General features: G+C 37.3%; 2 protein-coding genes across 3 annotated transcripts in view; one reads left to right on the top strand and one right to left on the bottom strand.

Annotated features, from left to right (window-relative positions):
* lactbl1a (lactamase, beta-like 1a) overlaps window positions 1–3591 on the bottom strand; it is a 9176-nt gene extending 5585 nt beyond the window's left edge. Inside the window, exons 1-4 of one of the 2 annotated variants that reach the window (XM_088330957.1) lie at window positions 3320–3591; window positions 3106–3239; window positions 1734–1834; window positions 1334–1491 (exon numbers count right to left, since the gene is read on the bottom strand). In XM_088330957.1, coding sequence (XP_088187083.1) covers window positions 1334–1491; window positions 1734–1834; window positions 3106–3211 — 365 coding nt within the window. In that variant the 5' untranslated portion in view covers window positions 3212–3239; window positions 3320–3591. Of the gene's footprint in view, window positions 1–1333; window positions 1492–1733; window positions 1838–3105; window positions 3240–3319 lie in introns of both variants that reach the window. The other variant, XM_088330956.1, reaches the window with a different exon arrangement.
* A 2034-nt stretch (window positions 3592–5625) lies between these two features.
* vps13d (vacuolar protein sorting 13 homolog D) overlaps window positions 5626–19654 on the top strand; it is a 57950-nt gene continuing 43921 nt past the window's right edge. The window contains exons 1-18 of the mRNA XM_088330963.1: window positions 5626–5978; window positions 7770–7914; window positions 9446–9523; window positions 9688–9878; window positions 9978–10058; window positions 10620–10736; window positions 11975–12079; window positions 13939–14109; window positions 15774–15874; window positions 15948–16116; window positions 16247–16348; window positions 16435–16627; window positions 16719–16901; window positions 18352–18482; window positions 18562–18616; window positions 18812–18994; window positions 19274–19404; window positions 19485–19617. Coding sequence (XP_088187089.1) covers window positions 7818–7914; window positions 9446–9523; window positions 9688–9878; window positions 9978–10058; window positions 10620–10736; window positions 11975–12079; window positions 13939–14109; window positions 15774–15874; window positions 15948–16116; window positions 16247–16348; window positions 16435–16627; window positions 16719–16901; window positions 18352–18482; window positions 18562–18616; window positions 18812–18994; window positions 19274–19404; window positions 19485–19617 — 2221 coding nt within the window. The 5' untranslated portion in view covers window positions 5626–5978; window positions 7770–7817. The remainder of the gene's footprint in view (window positions 5979–7769; window positions 7915–9445; window positions 9524–9687; window positions 9879–9977; window positions 10059–10619; window positions 10737–11974; window positions 12080–13938; window positions 14110–15773; window positions 15875–15947; window positions 16117–16246; window positions 16349–16434; window positions 16628–16718; window positions 16902–18351; window positions 18483–18561; window positions 18617–18811; window positions 18995–19273; window positions 19405–19484; window positions 19618–19654) is intronic.

Consider the following 19654-nt stretch of genomic DNA (forward strand, 5'->3'; position numbering starts at 1 on the left):
TATTCAACAAAATTCGACATGGCACTCCAGAGTAAAACATCTAATAAAGACTTGGTAGAGAAAAAAAACATAAAAGACTATGAGGATGCTAATTCTATTGTAGTAATTCGATTGAAAGGTTCATATATATTAAATAATGGTATAGGTATGAACGGGATGGTTCATGCACAGGTCGACATGAGGTGGCCGAGAATCCACAACCCTCTGCATTCTTTTGGGAAGTTATTTCGCTTTTTTTTTCTCAAATATTTCTTAAACAGTTTATTACGGTCATTGACAACTGAAAGAGTCTTTCAGAAAACTTTAACCATTAACCCTTGTGCTGAATTATTACATTGTTTGTAACTCTTTTGTTTTTATTCTTTTACATAAAAAACGACACCAAGAAGCTTGTGTAAAAAGTGCTGTCCTTTCCAAGCTGTTGCAGCTGAGCGGTATTGCAGACAGAATGTAAAAAATCTACAGTTTTTGTAAGATGGACTGCCACTGTATTTCACAATTCATGATCTATTACAGTGACGAAAATAAGTATTTGAACACACTGCTATTTTGCTTTTTGTCCCGTTTAGAAATCATGTAGGGGTCTGAAATTTTTGTCGTAGGTATGTCCACTGTGAGAGAGATAAACTAAAAAGAAAAATCCAGAAATCGCAATGCATGATTTTTCATTGATTTATTTGTGTGATATAGCTGCAAATAAGTATTTGAACAACTGAGAAAATGAATGTTAGTATTTGGTACAGTAGCCTTTGTTTGCTCATACAGATCAAGCAGCCCTGGCCTTGTTAGTCAGCAAAAATGGGCTACTTAAAAGACCTTTGTGGATTGCTATTATGGAAAATTAGACATATTTTCCAAAAATGAGACTTGTTTTCAGATTGCAACACTATAGCGTCAGTGAAGCTTTTTATCATCCAGGATCTCTATTCAACCTTCCTGAGCAAAGAAATTAAAGTTGGTAACCAAAACGTTTCATTGGAATCTTGGGGATGTGTGGTAGCTACGCAGGACTGATTAACATTGTATCTGGTTAAACAGGGAGGGGAAGCCTCATTTAGCTTTAAAAACTCATCCGGTCTCAACAAGGTTTCACATCAGGTTGAGTTTGTGATCACAAGTAAGATAATTAACAGTTAAAGCTTTAGGAGCAAGCGATCTAATATTCAAGCAACAAAATTTCAGCTGATGGTGTAATAATAGTCTGTAGTTTTCAATAATCTGTGGTCTGTGCAGCCTTTTGAGATTCCTCTTGATTAAGGGCTATACAAAAAAACATGATTTGACTTGACTTGAACAAATGAATAGAGATTTGTTTCTTGTGTGTATGGTTTACCTGTATATTGAGTACTCGTCAGGTGCAGGTGATGTTGGGTCACTGATGTTTTTCCTACCAAAATTACCAATCCAAAGAACAGAGTCATTTAAAACCAAAATGGAAGATATTGCTGGAAGTTTGGTATTGTCAACACTTGTCTTCAGCAATATATCAACCTGGTATAAAATAAAAAATAATAATCAGGCTACATGAAAACACATAAAATAGTTTATAGATTTTGTCAAATGGTTGCACAAAATAACCTGTTTTGCATCCAAAGAGCTATTCTAAGTCTATACTTAAATATCAATTTGGCTGATTTTCTTATCTGCACACCACTTGATAAAACTAGGTTCAGTAAATTCAACAGGTGATTTTTTTTTCCCCGTGTAAAATAATTTTTGAAACATTCCCTTACCTTCTCTAAAGCCACTCTTAGAGATATGATGGGGTGTTTGAGCGGCACAGGCTCAGGAAAACGTGGGCACATTTCCTCTGCTTTCAATTCTTTTACAAACACTTCTGGTAATGACAATAACATAAATTAATAATCTCTCACTCCACAAATATAGGATGCTCCATTTTATTTGTGGCGACAAGCAGGAATAGGAATAATGTAGGTGTTGGAGGGTGGCTGATTTAAAAAAAAAAACATTTCATAAACAGGTTTATGAAGTGACAAATGTAATTTTATTGCCCTAAATTCCGTACACGTCTCCTCGTAAATAGAGCATTCATACTTTACACATTTTTCAAACAAAAATACAAATCATTCTAAACAATCGTTAGCAAAACAAACAAACCATTCTAAAGAAAACAAGACAGACTGACGGACAAACGGAATAGCACAACCAAAACAAAACAAACCAGGACAGACTGACGGACAATCAAAAACCAACACACACGGACCCAACACAGACCCAACAAAAAACAAATTAAAACCAAACACAAACCAAACAATAACAAAACAAAAAACAGATAAAAACCAAATTAAAACCAAACACAGACTGAACAGAGACCCCCCAAAAAATAAAAATTAAAAAACAAACACAGACTGAACACTGACCAAACAAAAACAAATAAAAAACAAACAAAAAACAAACAAACAAAAAACAAATAAAAACCAAACAAAAATCAAACAAACAAAAACAAATAAAAACCAAACACAGACCAAAAAAAAAGATCAAACAAAAAACAAATAAAAACCAAACAAAAATCAAACAAACAAAAATCAAATAACAACCAAACAAAAAACAAAATAAATAACAAACACAGGCCAAAATTTTTTTAAAAATCCAACAAAAAACAAATAAAAACAAAACAAAAAACAAACCAAAATCAAACCAAAACAAAAAAACAAAAACAAACAAAAAAAACAAATAAAAAACGAACAAAAATTAAACAAAAAACAAATAAAAACCAAACACAGACTGAACACAGACCCCCCCAAAAATCAAACAAAAAACAAATAAAAGCTTGAAAAAAAAAAAAAAAAATCAAACACAAAACAAAATAAAAACCAAACAAAAATCGAACAAAAAAACAAAATAAAAAACAAACAAAAAACGAACAAAAAAACAAATAAAAACCAAACAAAAACCAGGACGGACAAACAGAAAAAACAAATCCAATCATTTGTCATCTGAATGACAAATTCAGTCCGCCATTTTTTGTTCTTTCCCCGCTTTTCTAACCTCACAATCGTATAATCCCCCACAAACCTAGAATAATCCTATTTCAACCATCACAAATTAGCAATCAGACACAAGAAACCCTGGACAAAATTATACCTGTCTTTAACTTCGGTATCCTGTACTGCCAAATAAAACAGATGGTCATAACCACAGAAAGCAGAAAGAAGACAACCATCCCCAGCATGGTCCATTTCACCTTCATCTTTCTTATGGATGCTTCTTGGGATAAACTGGAATAAAAATATATAAATAATACCACGAGTTAGAAAATAATATTTGCCATTCCTAATTGTAGAAGAGAAAATCTTACCTCAAAGAGGAGAATCAGGATTCAGTTTCATTATTCAAAGAATGCCCCTTGATATTTTTAGAGAACAATAGTAATAAAAAAATCCCATTGTAATTTCCTGAACAGTCCATTAAGGCATTCTGTCTATTAGTTGTAATTTTCTAGCTAACCTCTTCCTCATAGTATTCAATCTTGACTGTGATCCCTTAATAGTCATTAGAACCCTAGTGTGACATCATAATCTGCAGTCAAATCCCCTGAAGTGGAACACAGGTTAAGGAGGAGGGGGTCAGTGCTTCATGATTGTGGTCCATTTTCAAATTAGATGTTAAATGTTAAAGGCAACCGATCAGTTGATGAGTTACTTCCTGCATCAATAATTTGGAGCCCATCTGGGGCATGTCTTTTGGATGGTTTAAATATTTAAAGGGACAGTGTGTAATATTTATAATTCTTCCCAATGGTTAAAAATTGATTCCATTCAAAAAGAAAATATTGATTTGAATAATAAGCAAAGATGCATGACTGTCATATAAACATGCATTTTAATAAATACTTGTTGTTGGTATTTATGTGACATAAGGTGCGCATCACCGAGAGGGAGCTGACATGATTGTCCACCAACTTGCTGCTATGACTAACCACAAACGAAAAAGATATCTTTCTTTATCTTTTTTTCTTTTCTTTTTCTCTTTAGCTTCCTTTTTCTTTTTTCTTTTCTTCATTTTCCTCTTTGATTCTTTTGTTTTTTTGTTTTTCCCCCTTTTTCTTCTTGAATTTCTCTCTTTTCTGTCGTTTTTTATTTTTTCCTTTATTCCCCTTTTCTTGTTTTTTTTCCTTCTTTTTTTCATTTTTCCTTGTCCTCTTTCATTTCCCCCCTTTTCCGGTCCTTTTCCCCTGTTTTCTTTTTTACTTTTCCTCACTCCCACTTTCCTTTCCTTTGTTTCCCCTTTTCTGTCATTGCAAAAGTCTGGGCAAAAAAAAGAGGATAAAAATGTTGTGTTTTGGTCACTTTGAGTGTCTATACTTTGTCTTCCTCCTTGTGCTTTTTAGTACTCTTTTTCGGTTGCACCACACAATAGAGCGACATCTAGTGTTCAAATACTACTTACTGTCGCTTTGGTGGTAAAAGACAACTGAGTGAGCGAAAATATCCTACAAAAATACAAAAATAAAAGTACTGTAATACAACAAAAATACTAAAAAAAGTACTGTAAAGCAGCACAGCGGCGCAGTGGTTAGCGCTTGTGTGGCACAGTTCATGTCATGGGAACCTGTCGTGGGTTCAAATCCAGCGCCAGACTTCCTGTGCGGAGTTTGTATGTTCTCCCCGTGCTTGCGTGGGTATCCTCCGGGCACTCCGGTTTCCTCCCACATTCCAAAAACATGCATTTCAGGTGAATTAGCCGGTCCAAATTGTCCCTAGGTGTGAATGAGCGAATGAGTTGTCTGTCCCTGTGTGCCCTGCGATTGGTTGGCAACCAGTTCAGGGTGTCCCCTGCCCACTGCCTGGAGATGGCTGGGATGGGCTCCAGCCCCCCCACGACGCTAATGAGGATAAGCGGTACGGCTAATGAAATGAGATGAGAAGTACTGTAATACTACAAATAAGGGCAGCACGGCGGCGCAGTGGTTAGCGCGTGTGCGGCACAGTTCTAAGGTCTTGGGAACCTCCTGCGTGGGTTCAAATCCAGCTCCAGACTTCCTGTGCGGAGTTTGTATGTTTCCCCGTGCCTGCGTGGGTTTCCTCCCACATTCCAAAAACATGCATTTCAGGTGAATTGGCCGGTCCAAAAATTGTCCCTGGGTGTGAATGAGCGAGTGAGTTGTCGGGCCCCGTGTGCCCTGCGATTGGCTGGCAACCAGTTCAGGGTGTCCCCTGCCCACTGCCTGGAGATGGCTGGGATGGGCTCCAGCCCCCTGCTAACCTAATGAGGATAAGAGATGAGAATACTACAAATATATTACAAAATACTAAAGGTGTAAATCAAAATCTATACTCTCAAAATATAACAACACCACAGAAATACTAAGAAAGTACTACCGTACAAATAATTTAAGAAAAGCTACAGCAGAAATATAAAAACATCCGACCAAAAAAAAACAGTACATTGTTAACACAGTGTCGCTCTATCTCTAGTATGCACAAAATATTGCTGACTATGGCCACAAAGAAGAAAGTTTGTTTTGATCACGTGACAGGAAATACAAGTCAGAAGTCCAATGGTTATAAGATCCTGCGACACAAATCTCAAATAATCTGATCTGTGTTTTCCTGATTTGAAAAATCCTCGTTTTCCTTAAAAAACGTTTCCCCTAAACAGTAGATTTTGTTTTATTCTTCTTCAATGTGATTTAATTTTTGGGCGGACATCATTTTCTTAAGCTAATTTTAGCTTTATGGTTAGCTTAGACGTGTGGACTACAACCTTGCCCTTCCCTTTGCCACCTTGGCTTTGGAGTTGCCTGCTTTCGCTGTATGTTTGGTTATTCTGGGTTCCTTTTAAACTGTCACGGTTTAGCTTGTGTTCCACTTCGTGTGGTACTATTTCTTTTCCAAAATGTTATCGCTTATGGTCACTGTAGTTCTCCCTTGTGTGTGAGCGAACTGTCACCTACTTGTCAGTGGCATGGACACAGCGAAGGAGTGATTGATTGAGAGCGACCAATGTACTCAGCGGTAAGTTTGAAATAAAACATTTATACAAATAGAACCTGTAAATAAACAGATTATGATGCCTGACACCAAGCTAACTTGCCATTATATGTGTAACCGCGTTGTACGTGTCCCACCAAAGATCCACATTCACGCTGGACTGGATGATGAGGTTTTTATTATTACAGTTTCTGCAAATGGATGAGTCACAACATTAGCTTTTCTGCTGGCTTTGATCTCTTTGATCTCTACAAGGGGAATTCATAATTTAGTAAAGCAGAAACAAAGCGAAAATAAACCTAAACGGCTTGACAATTCAATCACATTACTGTGCATGTTGAGAGATTTGTCAGCAGTGGTTATAATGTTTAAAATTAACTTCTTTTGTGGAGCACCAAAAGATGTGTCTTACCATTGCAGTTCTCACTGGTAAGACTGCCAACAAACCCCGCCTCCCGGTCACATGTCAGAAGCCAAAACCAAACCCCACCCCATACCAGCAGATGGCACTGTTGGACTCATCATTGCAGGACATTTACCAAAAACTATACACATATTTCAGCAGGAATTTCAATAAAACAAAAGTTATTACTAAACCCGTTACATATGAATCTTTTTTTCAAACTCTTACTTTCAGCCTCCTTGTCTTAGTCTTTATAGTTGTTCGACAAACAGTAGTTAGAATTTTCACTTCCTATGGGGTTTTTGTATTGTTGAAAACTTGAAATACAGGCTTTAAAATGTTCATCTGAAACCGGAAGATACTTTACACACAGTGTTTATTGTAGTCAAGTCACATCAAGTCACATTTATTTGTGTAGCCCTTAATCACAAGATGTCTCAAAGTACTGCACAGGATTACAATTACACCACCGCCTGATCTTAAACCAACATGCGGGCAAGGAAAAACTCAAAAACCTCAGCATGAGGAAAAAAGAAACCTTAAGAAGGGGCCTTACAAGTAATAATCCCCCTTCCAATGATTTAGCATTTGGTAACATTACACAAACATTGTGAACATCTATAAATATTCATTTAATCATGAAAATTTTGCCTTTCCAGTTTCCACTTACAAGCCATAATAGTTGTATGATTTCATCAGGAAAATGTATTTAGTCCAGTTACCTTTCACGTTACATCAACACAACTTTGGTTTTTGAGCTGACCTGCTAGGTGCCTGTGACCTTCTTGGCGTCTATAACTAAAGCACTCTTGAACACATTATCCAGTTTGATCAAGTCAAGACCATTTGGTTTCACACTGGCACATAGGTTAGGTTGAGTTAGCCCCTCACACCCCCTGTGTCGGTGGCTAAGATAGTGTAAGACCAGGGATCTATCTAGGAAAAGACACACTTCTTCCACGTTATGCTGAAAAAGGCTCCACAGGAATCTTTTTGGCATCCAGTAAATAGTTAAACAAGAACATGCAGTCTGCTGGTTCTTATTTTTATTATAGCGAGCATTAAAGATAAAAGAACCAGGGTGAGATTCAGGCCGAAACCTAGAGGTTGTTTTCCATCCAGTCTATCCAAAATAATAACTTAATTATAATGCCAGACAGTCAACACCTAAACATGAAGCAGCCTAGTAGTAGTTCCCTCTTTTAAAACACTAATTGCAACAATGAGATTCTATTTGTTCCCTTTGTTCCTAGTTGTAAACCACTAACTTTAACAACTCTACACAACATAATCTACTGTATTTATTTTACTAGTTTGTTGTTCTAAAATAGTTATTCTCTAAAAATAAAGGCATTCAAATGTGAATTACATATGACATGGATGTTCTGGGTCTGTTTCCTTCTTTTTGTCAGACATTTTGCACCTTCCCCTGCTGTTGTTGATATCCCCGAACCAGCAGGATGTTGGAAGGCCTTGTCGCCTGGGTACTGAACACATATTTGGGAAAATATGTCAGTAACTTGAACACAGATCAACTGTCCATTGCACTGCTTAAAGGTACTGTTTTAAATATGTACAAATTGAGTCACATAATTTGTACATTGTGCCGTCTTTATGTTATGTGTATGCATTTTTAAGCGAAGTGTCTTACAGTGCTGTGAAAAAGTATTTGCCCCCGTCCTTTTTTCTGTGTTTATTGCATATGTATCACTCACAAAGGATTCAGATCATCAAACTAATTTTGATATCACACAGAAACAAGCCAAGGAAATACAACTTGCAGTTTGTAAATGTTACTTTCATTTATTAAGGCACAAAAAATCAAACCCTATCTGGCCCGATGAGAAAAAGTACTTGCTCCCTTAACCTAATAGCAACCTTTGGATGATAACCCAAATCAAAACTTGACGATAATTGGTAATAAGTCTTTTATAACACTGTCAAGGAATTTTGCAAATTTGTTTCAAATCTAGCATGTTTTCTAGCGTGAACTGCTGCTTTGCTGCCTCAGGAACAACCTCAGGGCAACTTTTTGTGGTTGACGGAATAATTAAATCTTGTGTTTACCTGAAGACCCTGAAGGAGAATATCCAACCATCAATTTTTGCCCTCAATTCAAGCGCCCTTGGCTCATGCAGCCGCACAACTATCTGAAACACACCAGCAAGTCCAGCTCTGAATGGCTACAAAAAAAACAAAATGGGCGTTCCTGAGTGTCCAAGTCAAAGTCCTGATTTAAATCCAATTGAGATGCTGTGCTGTGACCTCAAACAGGTAGTTAATGCTAGAAAACTCTCCAATGTGGCATATTTTAAACAATTTTGCAAAGAAGAGTGGGTCAAATACCACACAGCGTTGCAAAAGACTCATCAACAATCATTCTAAACGTTTATTTTCTGTTATCACTGCCAAAGGTGGCCCAACTCACTATTAACTTACTTTCTTACATAGGTTTTTATTTTTTTTGTGCCTAAATAAATTGAATCAAAGTTTCAAAACTGCATTTCCTATTTCCTTGGGTTGTAACTTTGTGATAAAATTGGTTTGATGATCTGAAACCAGTGTGAGTGATAAATACCTGTATGCAAAAAGCACAGAAATCAGTAAGGGGACAAATACTTTTTCATGGCACTGTATTTCGATGGGACAATGTAAAATTTATACTATGTATATGTACACACACACCTACACGCACACAGTAATTCAGTTATTTCTACAACTCTGATTTTTCTCTGATAGAGTGATTGAAACAGTTATTTTTCACAAAAAACATTCATGATGTTTGGTTCTTTTATGACTTTATTATCGGTTAACAGAAAAATTAATCAAATCTGCTGGGTCAGAAATAAACATACAGTAGTGCAAATATTTGGTAACATGTCCTTTGGCCATTTTCACTTAAATTAGGCGCTTTTGATAGCCATCAACAAGCTTCTGGAAAGCTTTTGGTTGAATCTTTTACCATTCCTCTTGACAGAATTAGTGCAGGTAAATTTGATGGCTTTCTGTTATGGACCATTTACAGGATCAGTTTCACAATTCAGTTTATAGTGAGACAAATTTAGATATTTTAATCACTGCTTTTCAGGTGCAGTTGAATTGGAGAACTTACCCCTGAGGAAAGATGCCCTCAAAGAATTTGATTTGCCCTTTGAGGTTAAAACAGGTGAGACTTTGGCCAATACTGTTTTTTGGTTACTTTTATGGATTTAGTAAGCTAACAGTGCAACAGTTTACTACAATAAGTGATAATGTGCAAATGGGATAATGATCTTTCCTACATCTGCTGTGTAATGTAATTTTGTTTACCATGATTCTTCTTGTCTCCAGGCTTCATTGGAAAAATTACACTTCAGATCCCTTTCTACAGGCCCCACAGTGACCCTTGGGTTATCTCCATGTCCCAGCTGAACCTTATTATTGGCCCCGCACACTTGCGAGAATATAATCATGAGAAGGAGAAAGAGGAGCAGAGTGAGCGCAAGAAATATCTCCTTAAGACTATTGAAGAAAGATTCAAAGTAAGTTTGTTGTTGTTTTGTTTGCAAGCACCAACCACTTGGGAGTGACTTATCTTTTGTTTAATGTATATGCTGTGTGCTTTATCCTTGTTTTCTTAGAGTGAGTGTGAACAAAAAGGAGAGTCTTACTGGTATTCTGTCACTGCATCAGTGGTTACCAGGATTGTGGAAAACATTGAGGTACAGCAGTCTAAGACAATGAATGACTGAATTCTATGTGTTGTTTTATTTGTATTCAATATGTTTACTTTTTATAGCAGGGGTTGGTGACCTCTTTGTACCAAATAGCCATAATAACTAAATATTTAGATGTTTTTTTAAGAAAAAATTCAGCCAAACCGCTATCCAGACAACAGCTAGTTTTTCAGCCAATTTATTTCTCTGTGTGATGTCAGATGATTTGATAAAATGCATAAAATAAAAACAATGTGTGTCCCATATCAACAAATATACGACTTAAAACTTGTCTCCCTCCCACAGTTACTTAAGATAATTTTTATCCCCGTAGATAATGGTTTCAAAACAAGGTGCAAGCAGAGTTCTTTTGTGAATGTCACAAAAAATGCAAACGAAAAGTATACAGACTTATTTTCCTTCAGCGCAGTGGGCGTGTGTGAGAGAGGGCAGCCTGCTGTGTTGCTAAATACTAAACTAAAGATTAACACTAAATATTGTATATTATTGAATTTGTTTAATGTCACTGACTTCTTTTTTTGTTGTTGTTGTTGTTAATGTGTTAAGTTGAACATCCAAGATGTACATCTGCGCTTTGAGGATGACACCTGCAATCCAGAGAAGCCTTTCTCTTTTGGAGTATGCGTCAGCAATATTTCGGCTCAGAATCCCTCCAAAGATAAGGCAAGCACTGTTCAATGTAAAATTTGATTATCCATTCTTTATTACAAGCTTTTTGGTCCCTTTTTTTGACTGGTTGTTTGGGTCTTGAGATTTTGAGCCATTCTTGAGTTTACTCCCTAGCAACGTACAAAATAATGAAAAAAACCCACAGACAATCCACAGGTTTTCAAACTATAAGTGTGGTGAAAATAAGCAAACTTTCCAGTCAAGTCATGTTTATTTGTGACGCCCTTAATCACAAGGAGTCTCAAAGCGCTACACAGACCACAGATTATTTCAAACTACAGACTATTATTATACCATCCCCTGATCTAAAACCTAGATGAGGGCAAGGAAAACTCTCAAAAACCTCAACATGAGAAAAATGAAGAAACCTTGAGAAGGGACCGCACATGATGTTTTTGGGACCAAGTCACGACATTTAGATGGACCAATAATTAACATTTTGGTCTTTCAGAGTTAAGGCGCCAGAAGTTGAGTGACATCCATCTTTTTATCTCAGTAATGCAGGCTTCCAAATTTCCAGTTTAGTGAGGCACATTCCTCTATTGGAAGATAGTTGTGTGTCATCTGCATCAGGAGAGCCAGAGTCTAGCTCTTAACCTAAAAATAGCATACAAACCGTTAGACACTCAGTCAAGATTAGGGATTCAGATGGTTAAAAACACAACGCAATCAGTGATCGTATCAAAGATTCACCATCCTGTGAAAGCCATTGAAATAATTTACATTTTTACTGAACACTAAAGCTCGTTGCCAATTGAGACTGACCAATTCCTTTAAAAAACAAAAGTTAATCCTAAAACTTACCCCTCTACAACTGGATCCTCCTATATAAAAACTAAAGAACCTCTCGCCACGAAATAAACGTATTATTTTAATCTGACTGGATATGATGAGAAACCCTGAATTACTAACCTTAGAACAAACATTTCCCTGATCGAGCAAAAGTGCATTTCCTGTAATGTTGAAGTAGATGTAATTTTTGGATTAGAACAAAAATGCCATTGACCGATTACAATATTTTGACACTACCGATTCCTATTTTTTACAATAATACCAATTTTGTCTGCCGATCCAGTACAACATCCGTGTAAAACCAAATGCTTTGCACATTTTAAACTTTCGGTGTGATGTTTCAGATTGATACAAACATCCTTGTATCTGCAGTTTTATTTTACAAGAATGTTTTTGTCCTACTTTGCACAGATCATTAAGAGCATTTACTTTTTCTGTAGGCCTGCAATCCATTTCGACAGAAGCAGCTGGAGATTGAAGATTTTAGAGTGTACTGGGATACAGAATGTGAAATACTGGCTAAACTCCCAGTTAATCAGATCCAGGTCAGAAAAACTGTTCGGGTATCGTGTACTGATTTGATTTGCATCCGCAATCCTTTCATGGGAGGTGTTAGTTAAACAGGTTAAAAATTGTCTGTCTGCTTTGGTTGGCAGGGCCACCATGTCAGAGATTAAGCTTAATCACTAAGCAGCTTTACACAATCTTTTATATGTTTGGTGTTCTCAGATGTCTGTTTGTCTTTAGACATATTTGTATCTAATGATGTAGGGAATCAGACGAATATGTTTTAATTTTTCACAAAAAAATAGATCATTGAAATCTGCATGTTCTCAAATGTTCCTTTTATCATTTGAACCTACTTGAAACTATGTCATTATAAAATTTATTTTTTTCTTTATTATTTTTTTAAATAAATTGTTTAGCATAAAAATTTATTTTTATCTTGCAAGATTTAGGGGTGATAATCAATCACAGTTCACAAGCACTGTATACTTTGTTTGGGTTAATTTATGTCCGTATTTGAGTGCTACTGCCAATATATATTTTTTTCAACTGTTAACACTGTTGAAAAAGAAACCTATTTCTGTGTTTGGTCAATTTAATATATATACTTTTTTATAAATCAATACTCCTGGACAGTCCCTAAATTGCAGTCGATCGCTCCCCCAACCTAATTACCCCATTTGACAAATATTGAGTGTTCAAAAGGGCCCAGAGGGTGAATTTTTTAACTAATTAACTCATTTATTGCCATTGACTGATATTTATATCCAAGTTCCATTTTCCAGTGAATGGGCTGGGTGTGAAAAAGTAAAACAGAAAATTGGCCAATACAAGGATATTGTCTGGTCCCATTCATAACCAGAAAGCTGATTGTATATGCGGTAATACTAGGATTTATACGGGTGCTTGAAATATTTGAGAATGCTTGAATTTAGTGAGTTTTCAAGGATTTAAAAGTGCTTGAATCTTGGGTTAATTGCTTATAAATGGTTGAAATGTTTGCAATGTTTCTCAGCGAGTCTGCTCAAAAATGATGCCGACACTTCTCTGGTGGCTTTTCTTTGCCATTTCATTTTTTCTTCTTTCGTGATTAACGGAAGCTGTCATTAGCTTGTACGAAGCGTCATCGCTCCCTATGGGACAGGTGCATGATACCGGTATATCTAAATAGCGCACTATGAAATGTGTATTAGTACAAGGATTACGTATCAATTATAGACATTTATTATGGGCCATGCAAAAAAAAATTTTTGTGGATCTGCAAAACACATGATTCACACCAGATTTATTCTATTAATGGTACTGGAGAAATAGAATATTTGGCTTGAAAGTCCTTAAAAAGTGCTTGAATTTGACCATTAAAAAGGTGTACGAACCCTGTAGTACTCCAAGGAAGTAATTATCTAGATGGAGAGGTTTATGCTAACTACTTAATGTATCAATTCTGTTCTGATGGCAGTGTATGGTAAAAAAAAAGGCCTACTAGCCCTAATATCTTAATTGTGGCAATTGTTTTAATATTTCCAGATGTTTAAGTAAGCTATTGTGTGCATGTTCACTCCAATTAGCATAGCAGATATTTAGCATTTACATTCCAAGTCTACATGTCCGGTTACCAATACTTGGGCTAAGTATTTTCAGTCATGGGGCGGCAGTAGCTCAAGAGGTAGAGCGCTCGTCTTGGGATCAAGGGATCCCAGTTCAAATCCCGGCCCGTCCGTGTTACATGTCGAAGTGTCCTTGGGTAAGACACTGAACTCCTAATACCCCCAATAAGCAGGTTAGCGTCTTACATGGCTGCAATACAAGGCCGCTATTGGGAAATGTGGAGCACATTGTAAAGATCATTTCAATGCAGATCATTTCATGTCTGTTTTTTGTCTTCTAAATTTTGCAGGAAGCAATGACCAAATGCATGAATATGTGGGAGCACCAGTATATCTTTGAACCAGTGTGTGCCTCCGTATTGCTCCAAAGAAATACCTCCAAGGAGCCTCTGAGGTTCCGACACACCCCACGTATTCAAGGCCATGTTCAGCTGGAGACCATGTCCCTGCGCTTATCTCAGGTTGGACTTATTACCTGACTTTAGAGCAGGGGTCGGCAACATATGACACGTGTGCCAGCAGTGGCACGCAAGGGGTTAACTAGTGGCACGCGAGCGCTTGAAAAAATAATACAAATAATAATGTTTTTTGTTTATAGCGCATTTTCAGTTGCGCGCCGTGTTTACGGTCGCGCCCCTCCTTTTCTGTTTCTTGTGTGAGTGCGTGTCTGCACGCGATAAATGAACGAATCATGACGGCTCCTCGAACGAAGACATACCGTTCCTTCCAGCCAGCGTGGACAGACGAATGAGGCTTTGTGCCAAAAATGATCATGCTGTTTTGTGCATTATGCCTCGAGAGCATTGCACCTCGCACGTTAAGTGTTAAAAGTCATTACGAGACGAAACATGAACATGAATTCAAGGCGGAGACATTAAAATGCGTGGTAAACAAACACAGACCCTGAAAACCTTTTGTCACTGCTAAAAACACGAGCTACCACATTCCTCACTGCTTAGCAAAGCACAGAAAACCATTTACTGATGGATAATATTTTTAAGAAGAGTGTGTGTGCGCGTGGGTGTGCGCGCGTGCGTGCCTTCTGCTTTGCTGCTGTTCTTTCAAATTTTGATATTTTCTGCAACAAGATATAATTGATAAATGGTATGGTAGCTGTACATATCACTTGTTTTTTGATTGTAGTTCATTTTTGATGAAGAATGGTTGATTCTGGTTAATTCTTGTGGCAGAAAGTCGAAGTCACGGATGGCTACAGGCCTTTCCACTAGTCATTCACATTCATTTTTTAGTTGATTAATGAACAAGAATAGTGGAAGATAAATTGGTCAGTTATACCAGTGTTTTTCAAACAGTGTGCTGTGAGACCTTGTCTAGTCTGCCGCTGGAATTTGCCCAATTTTATCTTTCGAAAAAATCAGGCCATTATTTAGCATTTTGAAATCTTCAGACAAGAAACTGTAATAGTCATCCATATCAGTAGGTGGCAGTAGATATACTTTTTTATATACTTTTTATGTACTAACTATCTGCTCTCGAGGTAGCACAGTACATTTAATAACTTAATTTGTTAACAAAGCGGTTTAAGATTGCTCAGTAAAAATAAAAACATAAAGCACATCATTATTTTTTTATTTTAAGTATTTTTTTTCTTTTATGAACTAATTATCTGCTTATGAGGTAGTACAGTGAAATATTTGACATAACTTAATTTTCGAACATTTTCGACGGACGCTGTGCCTCTGAATTTTTTTATAAATAAAAGTGTACCTTGGTTCAAAAAGGGTTGAAAAACACTGAGTTATACGATTAAAATGTATATCCCTGTTGTATATTTGGACTGGTGTAAAATTACAGCTCTGTTGGATATTAAAATAGTGTTGTGCGAGTCATTGATCTTGGTGTGGCACTGATTTACAAGGACATTTGAAAGTGGCACTCCACACCAAAAAGGTTGCTGACCCCTGCTTTCGAGTATGTAAGACATGTAATAACTAATGGTCATTATTTCTTTCTTAGGCTTCAACGTTTTAATGTTATTGACATGATCTTGACATCCACTTTGTCTTTTATGAAACCATGTTTTACAGAGTTACTATCACACTGCTTTAGAAGTGTTGTTAAGAATTTAGGAGGTTTCTCTGGCCTTAATTGTGTTTCCTACCAGGTCCAATACCAACAAGTCATGGCTTTTCTCAAAGAACTCTACCGACGGGAAAGAGAAATGCTTTATCGAAAATGGAGACCCAACTGTTCCGTCTTGGGAAAGTAAGACACACAATGCTGAGTTAACTCTGCAAATACTTGCACATTTGGAAGTATATTCACACATATCTCTTAGCTGCAGACAATGGTGGTTGTTTGCTATTGAGGCTAACTTGAGTGAGATCAGAGAACAACGTCGCCGGGGAAGCTGGACCTTTGCCCTCCAACGGGCACGCGATGCACAGACGTACACCAGCTTGTATTTCCGTAAACTCAAAGGAATCACTTTAAGCCTTCAAGAACTGGTAAGATATGATATCAGAAAGTGCTCAAATGTTTCCAATCATTTTTTTCACAATGTACACTAGCTCCTGAAGATAATATACTAACATTGTGATGTGGTCCTTTCCTGTTGTGTTTTGTGCATGCATTTAGAGTGAGATTGAGAGAATAGAAGAGGAGCAGACTGTGGAAGAGCTGCAGAGTCTCCGAGAGATTGTTCACGACTGGTTTCGAAAACAGGAAGACATTATTGAGGTGAAATAAGATGAGGGACGATAGAATGCATAATTGTTACAACGTCAGTTTATTTTCCTGCATGTTTTTTTGTCCTCTTCACACAGACTGTACGAGAGACGAGCAGTGACCCCCAAGCGTCCACACCCAGTGCAACCATCCCAAAGAGTGGGAGCTCTGGTATGATCCAATACTTGCAGTCTTGGTTTCCGGGCTGGGGTGGCTGGCATGGAGATTCCCTTGACCCAAACAGTGGCCCTGAGGTGCTTCTCCCAAGTCCATCCTCATGGGATATATTGGGTGAGATACTGTTTTTCGACTTGAATCCATATACAATGTCCATTCGTTGTCACAGAAATGATGAATGCTGATCTTTTTTTTTTTACTTTAGCTGAAACTGATGATTTGTTTGACCCACTGGAGGACTCCCATACTTTAAACACATTTACCAGGAGAGATTACCTTTTTGCTCAGATGGAGTTTTTACTGGAGAAAGGTGGGATTACACTTTTCCATCAAGACACTAAAGACAAGTTACCACAAGAAAGTGGAGTAATCCAGCTTGAGGTTTCTGGTAAGATAAAATTGTGAATGGTCGTTCTTTTCTGTGCTCATTTTCAGTCTTACAGTCAAATTTACTATTTACCGTATTTTCCGCACTATAGGGCGCACCGGGTTATAGGGCGCACCCCCAAAAAATAGTTTTTGGTCCTATATCTTCCATAGATAAGGCGCACCGGATTATAAGGCGCTACAATGGGAACGTCAACAAAACAGTCAGATGATTCAGTCCAACTGATTACCCCCTTAACATTCCCAAAGCTTGCAAAGAAGCAAATACGTGTCGGAGACACGTGCGGATGCGGTGTCCGTACGATGTCACTTAAATGCGTCATTTCAAATATCATTCGGAAGGTTAAAGTCTTGGGATTCAAGAAATGCCAAACATTTCTTAGTTTTTATTTTCTTTTTCGCTCGCAACTTTACTGTGCATATGACAATAAACACTTGAAATTGAGTTGAATTCACTCAACTCATCACAGCAACATCAAGATTGTTCTAAAACAAGATACCGGGAAAATATAAAGCCGCATAGCTCACCTAAGTTCTCACGTTCAATAATGATACGCAATCATGGTCTTCTTACAACCGTGAGTGAAGTAAATCCAGGAGAGTAAAATATGTACAAATACAGACTAATGAAACATGTTTCTTTATGGCGTACTTTAACCAGCTTGCTACGCCATTGCTAAACTCGGCCAATTGCAGGGTTTGTTTTGGCCATCTAGCCAATCCGAGGCTCCGAATAACTTCAGCCAATAGTGATCGATTTAACGGATGATTGACACATCTTTTTCGGCCAATTGCAGGGTTTGGTTTCGGGCCTCTAGCCTATCCGAGGCTCCGAATAACTTTAGCCAATAGTGATCGATTCAAATGATGATTGACACATTGGTTAGCCAATGAAACGCCGGTAAATAAATCCCAGCATACACCGCGGACTACTTTGCGTTCGGGGGGAAATCTAGTCGGCGGCTGCAAGTTAGTTGCAAGACTGCGAATTAATTTTGTTCCATAAATAAGGCGCACTGTATTATAAGGCGCATGGTCAGCTTTTGAAAAAAATTAAGACTTCTAGTTGCGCCTTATAGTGCGGAAAATACGGTAATCACAAATTGGTTGTAATATTGATTGGATGAACACTGTACTGTATCTTATTAGAAGGGATTTTCATTTATGGTCTGGCAAAAAGTGATGGGATTTCTTTTCTGTCCATGACAGCTGGAGAACATGTGTTTTGAACATTTTCTTTATTGATTTGTTGAACACCACCAGAGTGTTTGGATTTTGTTTTGTTTCGTTTTATCGATGGAAAGTTCTCGATGATCCTCTGCTTTTGTTTTGTTTTGCCGTTACTTAAGTACTGTAAATCTTGTGTCTATTAATTTGCAGCAGCATTCACAAACATTCTTAACAAAATAATCTACCTAATAAACCTCTGTGCTGTAATGACTCTTTCACAGAGGTTAAGGTGGTTGTTGAGTCTTTACCTCGCTCAGAGTCCTCTCTACTGTCAGTAAAGTTGGGTGGTCTGTTTCTCAGAGATTTGACCACAGAGGGCACTGTCTTCCCTGTTCTTGTGTCTCCAAAAATGGTAAGTAATATTTCCTGGAGGAAGCCTGGTGGGACACAACGTTTGTGGATTATCTGCATTGCATAATTTTGTCTTTCAGGACAAGGTTGTCATTTCTGTTAACCAAACATCTGGGCCACCAAGTAGCAATCCAGGTCAGAATGGTTTGTATAATGTATTGTGTTTTTTTAAATTAACCAGCATAATTCAGATTTGATGGTTTTAAACAATTTGTTTCCATCTATCCCAATTATTGAGACTCTTTAGAATGTATTATTTTGCATATTTATGGAATACATATTTTATTTGGTGCTGTGACTTTTATAGGCCTTGTTCTGTTCTCTTATTAGGAATTTCAAGTGTTGAGAATCTTTCATCACCTGTGTTTGAAATGATTTATGAGCGTAATCCCGTGAGGTCAAAGTTTGAAAGACGACTCGAAGTGAATACAAGCCCGCTGAACATCATCTACAACCCACAAGCAATTAAAAAAGTGACAGAATTCTTTTACAAAGGTCGTGTTCATTCATCAGGTAAGTTATTGTACCTACATTTCAATGTCTATATATTTTTTTCTTACTCAGATAAAGTTGGTTGGATGATTGCTTTTACCAGAGTTACTGTGTGAGCACCTTTTCCACCTTTGCTTTAAAATGGCATCTTTACTTGTACGTTTTTTTCCCCCACAGTTATTAGTCAGAAATAGGATCAATTCTTGATGTAGTGTAGGAAGAAACACGTATTTATTGAACTTTGACTTCTGTTTTATTTTGGTGGAAATGTATTAATTGCCATTTCTTATTTCCCCCTAGGTTTTGGATACCAGTCAGAATTGGAGCTGAAAGTGGCAGAGGCTGCTAGGAGGCAGTATGACAAGTTAAAAAGGCAAACAAAAGCTGAAATCAGACAAACTATTGATCAGCTGCTTGTTGGCGAATTTATTGTAAGTCAGACTCACTAGTAAGGGTTGACATTGAAAAAGTAAATTCCCCTTTTTTAAAATGTTGTTGCCATCCTGTTTAGGAAAATAGTAAGCGTTGGACTATGAAACTGGACATTTGTGCACCGCAAGTCATTTTCCCCGATGATTTCCAGTCAGGGGATCCAATGCTAGTAATTGTTGATCTGGGCAGGATTTTGCTCACCAACTCTCAAGGTCAATTGGGAAATATTTTATCCCATCATTAAACAAT

The sequence above is a fragment of the Urocampus carinirostris genome, chromosome 3 (assembly GCF_059441175.1).
Source record: "Urocampus carinirostris isolate Australia breed hairy pipefish chromosome 3, RoL_Ucar_1.0, whole genome shotgun sequence".
NCBI classification, from domain to species: Eukaryota; Metazoa; Chordata; class Actinopteri; order Syngnathiformes; family Syngnathidae; genus Urocampus; species Urocampus carinirostris.